The following is a 15000-nucleotide window of genomic DNA, read 5'->3' as shown; positions in this document are numbered from 1 at the left end:
GGACCACGGTATCAAAGAAAACCATAAGTAACACACTACGCCGTCATGGATTAAAATCCTGCAGTGCACGCAAAGACCCTCTGCTCAAGCCAGCGCATGTGCAGGCCCGTCTGAAGTTTGCCAATGACCATCTGGATGATCCAGAGGAGGAATGGGAGAAGGTCATGTGGTCTGAGACCAAAATAGAGCTTTTTGGGTTAAACTCCACTCGCCATGTTTGGAGGAAGAAGAAGGATGAGTACAACCCCAAGAACACCATCCCAACCGTGAAGCCTGGAGGTGGAAACATCATTCTTTGGGGATGCTTTTCTGCAAAGGGGACAGGACGACTACACCATATTGAGGGGAGGATGGATGGGGCCATGTATCACGAGATCTTAGCCAACAACCTCCTTCCCTCAACAAGAGCATTGAAGATGGGGCGTGGCTGGGTCTTCCAGCATGACAACGACCCGAAACACACAGCCAGGGCAACCAAGGAGTGGCTCCGTAAGAAGCATCTCAAGGTCCTGGAGTGGCCGAGCCAGTCTCCAGACCTGAACCCAATAGAAAATCTTTGGAGGGAGCTGAAGGTCTGTGTTGCCCAGCGACAGCCCCGAAACCTGAAGGGTTCTGGAGAAGATCTGTATGGAGGAGTGGGCCAAAATCCCTGCTGCAGTCTGTGCAAACCTTGGTAAGTACTACAGGAAACGTCTGATCTCTGTAATTGCAAACAAAGGTTTCTGTACCAAATATTAAGTTCTGTTTGTATGATGTATCAAATACTTATTTCATGCAATAAAATGCAAATTAATTTTTTAAAAATCATACAATGTGATTTTCAGGATCTTTGTTTTAGATTCCGTCTTTCACAGTTGACGTGTACCTATGATAAAAAATTACAGACCTCTACGTGCTTTGTAAGTGGGAAAACCTGCAAAATCGGCAGTGTATCAAATACTTGTTCTCCCCACTGTATATATGTATATATATATATATATATATATATATATATATATATATATATATATATATATATATATGTATATATATATATATATATATATATATATATATATATATATATATATATATATATATATATATATATATATATATATATATATATATATATATATATATATATATATATATATATATATATATATATATGTATATATATGCCTGGTGTTGGCGCAGTGGTTAGGGCAGCGGCTTGGGATCCAAGAGGTCCTGAGTTCAAGCCCCGTTGAGCCACTGAATTAATACACCAGGGGGTTGACTCAGCCTGTCATCCTTCCGAGGTCGGCGAAATGAGTACCAGTGTACTGGGCCGGTATATACCCCGGTTAAAATAGGTCTACCATATCCCTGTGTCGTAAGAGGCGACCAGGGTTGCGTCAGGAAGGGCATCCGGCGTAAAACATGTGCCAAATCACTATGCGGATCATACGGATGATCCGCTGTGGCGACCCCAAACGGGAGCAGCCGAAAGAAGAAGAAGAAGATATATATATATATATATATATATATATATATATATATATATATATATATATATATATATATATATATATATATATATATACAGGGGGCTGCAAAAGTAGGTATACAGTAATGATATACTGGTATAATCCTAACTGTATTCATAATTTTGCAGCCCCTGCATATATATATATATATATATATATATATATATATATATATATATATATATATATATATATATATATATATATATATATATATATATATATATATATATATATATATATATATATATATATATATATATATATATATATATATATATATATATATATATATATACACACACACACATAAGAGTCGTTAATTTTTTGGCCCCATCTCATTGGTGAAGAATTACTTTAAAAATATATAATTTGTGTATCTGGATTCAGATCTTCACTAAAATCGAATCAGTTTGTCCTTGTTGCACACCCAACCTGCCCACCAAGTTTCTTATGACTCCGTGCATGACTTTTTGAGATATCATGCTCACAGACAAAGAAACACAAACAGGGGTGGAAACATCACCTCTGTCCACCTTCAGTGGTGGAGGTAACAAGTAATGCTTCAGCAATGATTCCAATCGTTGAAGGTAAGAAAATCACAATAAAGGGCTGGCAGGATATCAGAGAGGTTTCCACACTCACCTCAGCTGTCTCGCCTCATGAGGAATTTCAACGCTGGAGGAGCTGGCCATTAGGCCCATCAAGCCTGCGTCATCCTGCCAATATCCATGTTCCCATCTCATCCCACTGCATCTCAGTATCTACATCTAATGTTCTAATTTAAACTGGTGCACTGTCTCTGCTGCCACCGCCTTTCCAGGGACCACATTCCATGCATGAACCACTCACCGAGTGAAATACACCTGCCTTCACGTCGTACGGCTCAATGTACGTCGTCGTACTGCTGCTCGCAGGTGCTAGGGCGAGGCTTCAATGTGTGTTTGTGTGTGTCGTCCCTTGGATGGACGTTAAACTGGGCGGCCAATCTGCCGGCATGACTCGGTGGATGTTACAGATCCCACGGTGTCCTTCACTCTGAATGAGTGAATATAGCGGGTGAGCTATCAACAGCATCCTTTACAAATTACACATTCCTGCTCGAACCTACAGGAGGCACTGCGCTTGCATTCAGCAAAGTCTGCCACCTGCAGCTTTGTGCTGCATAAAAAAGAGGAATAAAACCACAAAATACAGAAGTGTGTGTGTGTGTCCATACAAGTTGCTGTTGTTGGCTGTTATCTCCACACGAGAGTGGATTTCAGAAGATGGAGCGGAGACCGACCAAGTTTCAAATTATCCACGTGTGTTTGTGTGTCTATTTTTCTGAGCTGGCCAAACGTATCGTCGTCAAACTTTCAGAGGTTCATCAGTGAGTGTGGGGAAGTGCTTGTGGCAGAAAAAGCTTTTGAAAATTTTGAAAACAAAAGTTGGATTTTTTGGGGGATTTTTTTTGTTGTTCTCGTTAATCGCTCTCTCATGCCTAAGCCTTTGTAACTATATGAAAGGTAATACTATTACATGATACCCGACCCCATTCCTCAATGGGTGTAGGGAAGTGTTTTAGGCACCCACAAAAATAGAAACAAACAAAATTAGATTTTTTTTTTTTTAAATGTGAAAAGGATTAGAACAGCACCGGGCATCACTGGACTGTACATGTACATCACAGATTAGGACTGTATATGTACAAAGTTAATAGATCAGACTATACACCCTCTCTGTTTGTACCACACATGGTCATTGTTCAATTTCCTTTTTTTTTTTTTACTCCAGTGATGATGGGATTCCAACCGCTCATTGCTGCTTTGTTGTGCATTTTCGCGCATCTCTGCCAAGGAGAAGGTACGGATTGTGTTTGTCATCTGATTTGAGAATGATATAAAATATGTTTGTGGATAATGATGTGATAATCATGCAATTCTTTGGTTTCTCATTTGCAGATCACGTACAGATCGCCTGCAGATCTCGGTTTTACCCACACAATGTTACATGCCACTGGACGTTAGACGAGGAGTATCGTCCGGCATCCGAGGTCCACGCTGTATACCGGTACCTCGGAAATTGCATTCCCAACGCTAAACTTCATGGAAAGATAGAATAATTTATTTTGAGGAGATTCATTCCATTTACCAGTTGGCAATTATCTATCCTGCAAGTTGAGGACTCTTTTAGAACTTGGACAATGATTCCGACAAATCTGGCGTCTTTGATACATTCGCTTTACACTTTGAACGAGGCTATAACTGTCTCGGCGGAGGATCATGGAAAAGGTTGCCAATGATATTCCTTTAAAGAAAATCCTCCAGGACTATAAAGTACTCCATATGTCTCAAAACTTCTCAGGAACTCCTGAAGATTTATTTGAGGAAAAATAAATAAATGCAAACACAGGGTAAAACTACTTGATCAACACCATTTGATGCGAGAGATTCCATTAATTTTTATTGGATGGGGAATGTGGTTACCCCTGTCTTTTATTGGCAACATCGTTGTGCCTATACCTGAAGCCATAAGAGCCAGTCACAAAAGTAAACTGCCATTTCTTATGCCTGCTTGACCCTCTCGAGATGAACGGAACACGCACATCCAAAGCGACCATTGTGAACGACCGTAAGATCCCTTGATTGAAGATCATTGGTGAGTGATCTGGTTTTGTTGCAATTTTGATATCTTGATTTCCAGAAGCTAAACTGCAAATCCTTAGGAATCTTTTGTTCAGCAAATTATAAACTCACCATCTCAAGAATATCAACCCGGTCTCATGATCCTCATCACTTGGTCACCATGGGAAAGTGGAAGATCCACTCCTCGCACGTCTTCAGACACATACGGCTGCCGTTTTCTATTGTGGCACAGGGAAGTTTTCCATTGGCTGGGGGACACGATCCTGGATGGGTCACCGCACACAGGACACTCAAATGGCTCATTCTTGCCAATAAGATGGTACTGTCTTGTTTTGCCGATCTCAGAGTCAACCCACCTGGTGTAATTTTAATGGCTTAGCAGGGGGCTCAAACTCAGAACTCTAAGATCTTAAGCCAGCCACCTTAACCATGAAGCCAACACCAGGCTTCTCCGTCACCATATACACATATTAATACAAAAAGTTATACATACATACATACATACATACATTGGGAGCATGTGGCACAGTGCGTCGCTGCGTCCACTTTCTGCCGGTACTTCAGGTGCCTCCGTCTGGCCATCCCCCAGGCAGTGCCTGGCCCATCCCCATCTCTTAGGGATGGGGCATTCCAGGCACCCACCTTAAGGGACTGCTTCAGGTTAACCCGAGGAGACTCGTTTAGTGGAGGACACTGCAGCACAACCCCAACACACACTACTGTGTGTTTTTTTTTGTGGGGTGAAGTATTTTTACAGTGGCCGGAGAGCAAATTCTGCCACCAACCTCCAAGGGAAGGTAACCCACTGCAGGAGGACGTCCGCAGATGCAGTTGGCACGAGACCTGGATGGCCTTTGGCTCACAAGGAGCTCCTTTGCCCTTTGGCAGGTTTTGTATATAATCCCACTGCGCGTCCATATCCATACACCCTCCACACCAGGGGGACCTAGTGGGGGAGCCGGATTAATCACCAGCACTCGACCATGACCAGATTAGTACGGTTTTACATGATATCAGAAGCAATTCAACAAATCTGATCTGGCCTGGACTGACCTGACAATCAGGGTTGGGTGCCACCATAAAATGATATATTCACACAAGAAATCAGGAGGAACCCATGTAGAGTAATAAAGTTAACATGTGAAGGAACAACATCAAATAAAAGAACGTGAATAAGAACTCTGAAGGTATGAATGTTTGCTTGAGCACTTCCAGGACCTTTAATAGTTGAAGAACTTGTTTGCAGACAAGCAGACCTGTCCCGCACGCTTCCGAAGTTTAAATGAAAATAAGAATTATATCCACTTCTCGGGATGAGAGGTTTAGCTGTGGTTTCATTGGAGGAAGGTTAGCATAACTATGACTTACCTATGGTTTGAGACAATGGAGTGAAAAACATGACCTGGTTTGAGTTTGTAGTTGGAGTTTGGGTTCAAAATAAAAGTGTGTTGAGCATTTGAGGTCCAGTAATGGTTAATATAATCATTCCGGGTTGAGCTGCTATGAAATGCTCCTTGGTTTTGAGTATTTCTTATCAAGTCCGAATGTGTTCTACAGGTTGGGCAAAGTTGAGAAGAAATGTCAAAAAAGTAACCCCTCGTTTCGGTCGTGTACTTTGAGTGACCTCATTCTGTTCAGCAACTCACCGTACACCATCATTGTGAATGCCTCAACCCCACTGGGGAAGGTTACAGGACGAATGCAGTTCATCGTTGAGGCCATTGGTAAGGTGTGTGTGTGTGTGTGTGTGTGTGTGTGTGTGTGTGTGTGTGTGTGTGTGTGTGTGTGTGTGTGTGTGTGTGTGTGTGTGTGTGTGTGTGTGTGTGTTATCACACTAAAATACACAATTTTGCATCTGTCTGTCTTTTTGACCGCGATACATTCAGTCGTTAGTTATCAAATATCAACCAAACTTTACAGGAGTACTAATTGGGTCACACGATGGAGGCTGTAGCGACTTCATTTGCCTCCCTCCCCAAGAGGATTTTCCGTCCTGCGCAAAATCCCTGTTCAGGTGTATAGATAGCTTATCGTGGCGTTTTTCCAAGGCTGCTTCCAATAACAAATGTAATAACACCAATGATGATATCATAATATGAATGTTATGAGAAAACAATATTAATATGAAAAATATCCCCCCATCCCTCCTTCGTCAAACGTCGTGTTAACGTATATAAACAAGGACAAATATGTCCAAGAGCCGCGTCCTAAAGGTTTTGTCTTCACCAGAAGAAGAAGAGGAAGAAGAAGAAGAAAAAAAGAAAACAACAACAACTTCCGATATTTCGTCACGTGCCTTGACAGAGCCAATAGCGAGACCCGTCATGGACGATCGTCATTCATGACGACAAAATCGTGTATTTACGAAATTACAATACACTAAATGGAATAATCTTTAAATAGTAAGGTGAACTTTTCGAAACTTTAAAGCAAATGTCCGAATATATTTAAAAGTTCATGATAGACGCTCTCAAAAGGCACCCTCAATGTGAGGATGTGTACAGGTGTTTAGTATTTAAGGAGATCCGGATCCTGTATATAAAAGAGCCGAGTCCTAAAGGTTTTGTCTTCTCTTCACAAGAAGAGGAAGAACAATGCCGAGCTCTCTTCGAGCCACGTTCGCAACGCGAGACGCGGCAAAGAAATAGCTTATTGTGGTGTTTCTTGGGGAACTACCAGAAGTTTAAAAAATAATAATTATAAACCACGAACACGTATGATTACCTTTTTGAAATGGTCATTACTGCTGTTTAACACCAAACTGAAAGGGAGAAAACCCGACGTTCTTGAGGCATTATATGCTTATCGTGTCCATCACAGGCTATTGGACCTGAGCCGAGATTTACTGTAATCTATGTACCCCAGAGAAAATAATAACATGACCTTTCCTGCCGCTCCTGTAGGAAGGAAGTGGGTGTATACGAGTAAGCTAAAATCCAAATCCATTGTAATGTCTTCAGCTCACGATCTATGGAATACCAACCAGGTCTCATGATCCTGATCACTCGGTTATCATAGACAAGAAGACGATCCACTCCTCTTGGGTCTTCAGCCACAAAGGGCTGCCGCTTTCCATTGGGGATATGGGGCAGTTTTCCATTGTCTCGGGGACAAGATGCTGGAGGGGCCTTCACACCGATGTGGGATACTTTGGCCCAAGTGAAAATTCTGTTCTGACATTAAAAGTTTGTGCCAGTTTTCCGGTGCGCATGTCAATATTACTGCTCAACACATGTCGCATAATAATTCCATAATAGCATTCCACAACATTTGACTGAATAGCATTCGACTACATTCAACCGAATAGCATTCCACTACATTCAACCGAATAGCATTCCACGGCATTCAACCGAATAACATTCGACTCCATTCAACCGAATAGCATTCGACTACATTCAACCGAATAGCATTCGACTACATTCAACCGAATAGCATTCGACTACATTCAACCGAATAGCATTCCACGACATTCAGCAGAATAGTGTTTGACTACAATCAGCAGAATAGCGTTCGACTACAATCGGCAAAATAGCGTTCGACGACTTTCGAAAGAATAGCATCCGACTCCAATCGGCAAAATAGCGTTTGACGACATTCGAAAGAATAGCATTCGACGACATTCTGTAAAACAGCATAAGACTCCATTCAGCAGAATAGCATTTGACTACATTCAGTAGAATAGCATTCGACTACAATCGGCAAAATAGCGTTTGACAACATTCGACTACATTCAGTAAAATAGCGTTTGACTACATTCGACAAAATAGCATTTGACTGCATTCGACTACATTTGGTAAAATAGCATTTGACGACATTCGACAGAATAGCATTCGACTACATTCAGCAGAATAGCATTCGACGACATTCGACAAAATAGCGTTTGACTACATTCGACTACATTCGGTTAAATAGCGTTTGACGACATTCGACAAAATAGCATTTGGCTACATTGGACTACATTCGGTTAAATAGCGTTTGACGACATTCGACAAAATCGCATTTGACTACATTCGACTACATTCGACAAAATAGTGTTTGACGACATTCGACAAAATAGCATTAGACTACAATCAGCAGAATAGCATTCGACTCCATTCGACAAAATCGCGTTTGATGACATTCGACTACATTCGGTAAAATAGCGTTTGACTACATTGGACTACATTCGGTAAAATAGCGTTTGACTACATTGGACTACATTCGGTAAAATAGCGTTTGACTACATTGGACTACATTCGGTAAAATAGCGTTTGACTACATTGGACTACATTCGGTAAAATAGCGTTTGACTACATTCGACAGAATAGCATTCGACTACATTCAGCAGAATAGCATTCGACGACATTCGACAAAATAGCGTTTGACTACATTCGACTACAATCGGCAAAATAGCGTTTGACAACATTCGACTACATTCAGTAAAATAGCGTTTGACTACATTCGACAAAATAGCATTTGACTGCATTCGACTACATTCGGCAGAATAGCGTTTGACTACATTCGACAAAATAGCATTTGACTGCATTCGACTACATTCGGCAGAATAGCATTCGACGACATTCGACAAAATAGCGTTTGACTACATTCGACTACATTCGGTTAAATAGCGTTTGACGACATTCGACAAAATAGCGTTTGACTACATTCGACTACATTCGACAAAATAGTGTTTGACGACATTCGACAGAATAGCATTGGACTACAATCAGCAGAATAGCATTCGACTCCATTCGACAAAATCGCATTTGACGACATTCGACGACATTCGGTAAAATAGCGTTTCACTGCATTCGACTACATTCGACAAAATAACGTTTGACTGCATTCGACTACTTTCGGTAAAATAGCGTTTGACGACATTCGACAGAATAGCATTCGACTACAATCAGCAGAATAGCATTTGACGACATTCGGCAGAATAGCATTCGACTACATTCGACAAAATAGCGTTTGACTGTATTCGGCTACATTCGGTAAAATAGCGTTTGACTGCATTCAACAAAATAGCGTTTGACTGCATTTGACTACATTCGGTAAAATAGCGTTTGACGACATTCGACAGAATAGTATTCGACTACAATCTGCAGAATAGCGTTTGACTGCATTCTACTACATTCGGTAAAATAGCATTCGACAAAATAGCGTTTGACTACATTCGGCAAAATAGCGTTTGACTACATTCGAGAAAATAGCGTTCGACTACATTCAGTAAAATAGCGTTTGACTACATTCGACAAAATAGCGTTTGACTACATTCGACAAAATAGCATTTGACTGCATTCGACTACATTCGGTAAAATAGCGTTTGACGACATTCGACAGAATAGCATTCGACTACATTCAGCAGAATAGCATTCGACAAAATAGCGTTTGACTACATTCGACTACATTCGGTAAAATAGCGTTTGACGACATTCGACGACATTCGACAAAATAGCATTTGGCTACATTGGACTACATTCGGTTAAATAGCGTTTGACGACATTCGACAAAATCGCATTTGACTACATTCGACTACATTCGACAAAATAGTGTTTGACGACATTCGACAAAATAGCATTAGACTACAATCAGCAGAATAGCATTCGACTCCATTCGACAAAATCGCGTTTGATGACATTCGACTACATTCGGTAAAATAGCGTTTGACTACATTGGACTACATTCGGTAAAATAGCGTTTGACTACATTGGACTACATTCGGTAAAATAGCGTTTGACGACATTGGACTACATTCGGTAAAATAGCATTTGACTACATTCGACAGAATAGCATTCGACTACATTCAGCAGAATAGCATTCGACGACATTCGACAAAATAGCGTTTGACTACATTCGACTACAATCGGCAAAATAGCGTTTGACAACATTCGACTACATTCAGTAAAATAGCGTTTGACTACATTCGACAAAATAGCATTTGACTGCATTCGACTACATTCGGCAGAATAGCATTCGACGACATTCGACAAAATAGCGTTTGATTACATTCGACTACATTCGACAAAATAGTGTTTGACGACATTCGACAGAATAGCATTGGACTACAATCAGCAGAATAGCATTCGACTCCATTCGACAAAATCGCGTTTGACGACATTCGACGACATTCGGTAAAATAGCGTTTCACTGCATTCGACTACATTCGACAAAATAACGTTTGACTGCATTCGACTACTTTCGGTAAAATAGCGTTTGACGACATTCGACAGAATAGCATTCGACTACAATCAGCAGAATAGCATTTGACGACATTCGGCAGAATAGCATTCGACTACATTCGGCAAAATAGCGTTTGACTGTATTCGGCTACATTCGGTAAAATAGCGTTTGACTGCATTCAACAAAATAGCGTTTGACTGCATTTGACTACATTCGGTAAAATAGCGTTTGACGACATTCGACAGAATAGTATTATTCTCAACAGAATAATAACAGATTCTTAAAACAGAATATTCTCATCAATGATCTCTCGGACTCTCTGGAAAATCCTCTATTTCTCTTTGCCGATGACTCAACCCTCTGCCGTACCATCTGTCATCCCTCAGCCCGGCAAGCAGCAGCTTCTTCACTCACTGCAGATCTGGATAAAATCACAAACTGGTCCAACACGTGGAACATGTCTTTCAATCCAGACAAATCTCACACTCTCACTATGTCTCTTCGAAAGGACCGTTTACAAAACCCCCCCATCCACTTTCTCAACAATCCTCTGGAAGAAGTCTTTTCTTTCAAGCTTCTGGGTCTCACTATCTGCCATGACCTTTCCTGGGAAAGTCACATTTCCAACCTCGCCTCAAAAGCCAGTCGCCGACTGGGAATCCTCCGTCGTGCAAAGTCCTTCCTCGGCCCTCTTGAGCTCCTGACCACTTACAAAGCTTTTGTCCGTAGCCTGATGGAGTACTGCTCTCCCCTCTGGGCTGGTGCTCCTGCCTCCCACCTTTCTCGACTTCACGCTGTCGAAACCAGGGCTTTTAAGATCATTGGCATCTCCCGCAATGAAGCTGAGTCTTTGGGCCTCTCACTCAATCACCGCAGGTTGGTCGGTGGTCTTTCTGTCTTCTACCGACTCCTCTCCAGCGTTGCCCCGGCTGCTCTCTCTGCGATTTGTCCCAACCACATTTCCACAGGGCGCTCAAGGTCCGCCAACAACCCCCTTCTGGTAAAACTACCAAAATCACGAATCACTGCTCATCTTCACTCTTTCATTCCTCTTTTTTCCCGCCTTTGGAATAAACTTCCTCACTCTATTCTTTCCCATTCTTCCCTTCAGGCTTTCAAAACAGCTGTTCACCACCACCTCTTATCTTCCCCCATCCAAATCCTCGATCTTTTCTACCCCCGATAATCCACCCAAGCCCACTTCCTTCAATTCTCCTGCTTTCCTTCCTGAAAGTCCCTTTAATGTCCATCTTCCCCTCGCCATGTTCCCCGTCCCATCCCCATCCCTCTCCCTTCCACAGTTCACCTGTGTCTGTTCCCCAATGTTTTGTCCCTTCCACTCCCGCCCGTCTTGTCTCATGCCTCCTTGCTGTGAGTTGTGTGTTAGCTCTCATACGAGCCTCGACCAAGGTATACAAAAAAAAAAAAAAAAAAAAAAAAAAAAATAGTATTCGACTACAATCTGCAGAATAGCGTTTGACTGCATTCGACTACATTCGACAAAATAGTGTTTGACGACATTCGACAGAATAGCATTGGACTACAATCAGCAGAATAGCATTCGACTCCATTCGACAAAATCGCGTTTGACGACATTCGACGACATTCGGTAAAATAGCGTTTCACTGCATTCGACTACATTCGACAAAATAACGTTTGACTGCATTCGACTACTTTCGGTAAAATAGCGTTTGACGACATTCGACAGAATAGCATTCGACTACAATCTGCAGAATTGCATTTGACGACATTCGGCAGAATAGCATTCGACTACATTCGACAAAATAGCGTTTGACTGTATTCAGCTACATTCGGTAAAATAGCGTTTGACTGCATTCAACAAAATAGCGTTTGACTGCATTTGACTACATTCGGTAAAATAGCGTTTGACGACATTCGACAGAATAGTATTCGACTACAATCTGCAGAATAGCGTTTGACTGCATTCGACTACATTCGGTAAAATAGCGTTTGACTACATTCGACAAAATAGCGTTTGACTACATTCGACAAAATAGCGTTTGACTACATTCGACAAAATAGCGTTTGACTACATTCGACAAAATAGCGTTCGACTACATTCAGTAAAATAGCGTTTGACTACATTCGACAAAATAGCGTTTGACTACATTCGAGAAAATAGCATTTGACTGCATTCGACTACATTCGGTAAAATAGCGTTTGACGACATTCGACAGAATAGCATTCGACTACATTCAGCAGAATAGCATTTGACTACATTCGATAAAATAGCATTTGACTACATTCGATAAAATAGCATTTGACTGCATTCGACTACATTCGGTAAAATAGCGTTTGACTACATTCGATAAAATAGCATTTGACTACATTCGATAAAATAGCATTTGACTACATTCGATAAAATAGCATTTGACTGCATTCGACTACATTCGGTAAAATAGCATTTGACTGCATTCGACTACATTCGATAAAATAGCGTTTGACTACATTCGATAAAATAGCGTTTGACTACATTCGACTACATTCGATAAAATAGCATTTGACTGCATTCGACTACATTCGATAAAATAGCGTTTGACTACATTCGATAAAATAGCATTTGACTACATTGGACTACATTCGGTAAAATAGCGTTTGACTACATTGGACAGGATAGTGTTCCATGAAGAAGAATCCATGGCATATTGCAGGAGTAATGCCTGGGTGTCTATATGATGTGCAGAATGCAGCTTTCCTGTTCAGCTATATTCACTTCGCCATTTTGTTTTATGATAAAGTTGAGGCTCATGAAAGTTAAACGACCAAGTGTGGGAGGTTAACAGATTGACATGTGTGTGGAGGCGAATTGGTGGAATAAAACTCACAGATGCACAACAATATGTTGAACCTTTCTTTCTCCATGAGACATGCATTTTAGATAGCGTTTGTGCAGAATCAGTTATATTGGGGAAACAAAATTGTAAGTTGATCGCCTTGTCCCTTGAAAAGTTTCCAGGTGTTTTGTTCAATCCAATTAATTCAAATGGTCCATGGAATTAATCTGTTTTTCTTATTGGGTTCATATGTAGATTTTCGTGAAGATAGCATGGAAGTCATAGGTACAATGTCACGTTCCATTCTCCTCTTGCGACCAATCTTCTGTGTGTTTTATTGCCCAGTTTTAAACTTTCACCAATTTTCTGATTTGGCAATAGGTTACTTTAAAAACTGAGCAACGACAGACTGTGATTGGTGTGTTCCAGTGCAACCTGACCCTCCATCACACATTGAGGCTGAGCAAGTGCCTGGCTGTGACAGCTGCGTGCACGTGCATTGGAAAAAACCTGCTACGTATACTGCTGGAGATCCAGTCCGATTCCGCTACTTCCTCCAGTACCGGCAACAGATTCAAAAGAAGTGGTCTGTGGTGAGTAAACTAACATCAAGGTGACTGTGAAAACAATTTGGCATAACTTGGAGTAATCAATATTGAGAGGCACAACCAACCTATACCTTGTCAAAATGACAAGAACATTCTAGATGCCTATTAGAGTTTGTCACAGTTGCGTTGAATCGTATGATCCACATCTTCTTTTTTTTCCATTCTATTCTTTTCCCCTTCGTTCTATATCTCAGAAGTTAAGTCAAGGCCAGTTTTCATACTTAATTTGGAATCCTTCCTGATAGGTAGTATCTGGTATGGTGATGGATGTCAGAATATCTCACACGGTAGGTGTTTGGCTTTGAATTGGTCTCTGAAGCCAGCCACAGACTGGGCATCCTCCGTCGATCAAAGTCTTTCCTTAGAAAATCTGAGTGACTCACAATCTACAAAGCCTCTGTCCATAGCTCAATGGAGTACTGCTCTCCACTGTGGGCTGACACTCCAGCATCACGACTTTCTCTGAGATTCTGTGGAATTAAAAATTCTCAACATTATTGAATTCTCCTGTGATGACGCCGAAGCATGAGACTGCCTGTTGCTTGTGTGTTGGAAGGCAAGATGATGGGAAAAAGTTTCGAGGAAATAAAGGGTTTATTTAAATGTATATGGAGACAACGATGGATAGAAACATGATTAAATATCTGAACAGATCTGGTGGTTGGCATTGGGAGAGTGCGTACCTCTGATAGACTAAAGAGTTTACGTTTTGCATCCCACTGATAGGCCGGATCTACTGACCTGAACCAAAATTTAATTGGTTTGTTCTTGTCGTCTAACCAACTCATCCACCAAGTTTCGTTATAGTCCATCCAGAACTTTTTGAAATATCGTTTTTGGGTCCCAGATCTCAATGGTGAAGAATCACTTATAAAAAGTAAAAAATAATCTTATCCGGATCCAGATTCGCATTTTTACCAAAATCGAATTAATTCGTCCTTGTCACACACCTCACGTGTCCACCAAGTTTCGTCCGAATCCATACACAACTTTTTTGAGATATCGTGCTATGAATCGTTTTTGACACTTTCGATGTTGCGATGTTTTTTTTTTTTTAGTTAGGGTAATAAATGTTTATATCCCATCCTCCATTGCGATCCATGGTACCCGAGCACTTGCAGCCTTCGGTTCGCTGGCAACAACGTACCACGGTCCACCTGTTGTCTCTGGAAGCTCGTTTTCCAGAGACAGAATCCTCGCTTTCGCAGTTCCTATTCGGCTTCTCCAAACGCTCCAACTCTTTATTGAGGAGTCCACTCGCGTGGAGTGGGCGGGCCTCGCCGGTGCCTGGCTGAGG

At 41.3% G+C, this 15000-nt stretch overlaps 1 protein-coding gene across 3 annotated transcripts in view; it reads left to right on the top strand.

The window, feature by feature from the left end:
• The window catches only part of LOC147020741 (interleukin-27 subunit beta-like), a 38463-nt gene that overhangs the window by 14088 nt on the left and 9375 nt on the right, over positions 1-15000 (top strand). For 2 of the 3 annotated variants that reach the window (XM_085896352.1, XM_085896350.1), the window contains exons 2-5: positions 3288-3356; positions 3455-3563; positions 5696-5862; positions 13525-13688. In XM_085896352.1, coding sequence (XP_085752478.1) covers positions 3290-3356; positions 3455-3563; positions 5696-5862; positions 13525-13688 — 507 coding nt within the window. In that variant the 5' untranslated portion in view covers positions 3288-3289. Of the gene's footprint in view, positions 1-3287; positions 3357-3454; positions 3564-5695; positions 5863-13524; positions 13709-15000 lie in introns of all 3 variants that reach the window. The other variant, XM_085896351.1, reaches the window with a different exon arrangement.

This window comes from Eptatretus burgeri, chromosome 9 (assembly GCF_056783735.1).
Source record: "Eptatretus burgeri isolate ZD-2024b chromosome 9, Ebu_testis_v1, whole genome shotgun sequence".
In the NCBI taxonomy this organism is placed as follows: domain Eukaryota; kingdom Metazoa; phylum Chordata; class Myxini; order Myxiniformes; family Myxinidae; genus Eptatretus; species Eptatretus burgeri.
The sequence above is the reverse complement of the archived record's forward strand: the minus strand, read 5'-3'. Positions and strand labels throughout refer to the sequence as shown.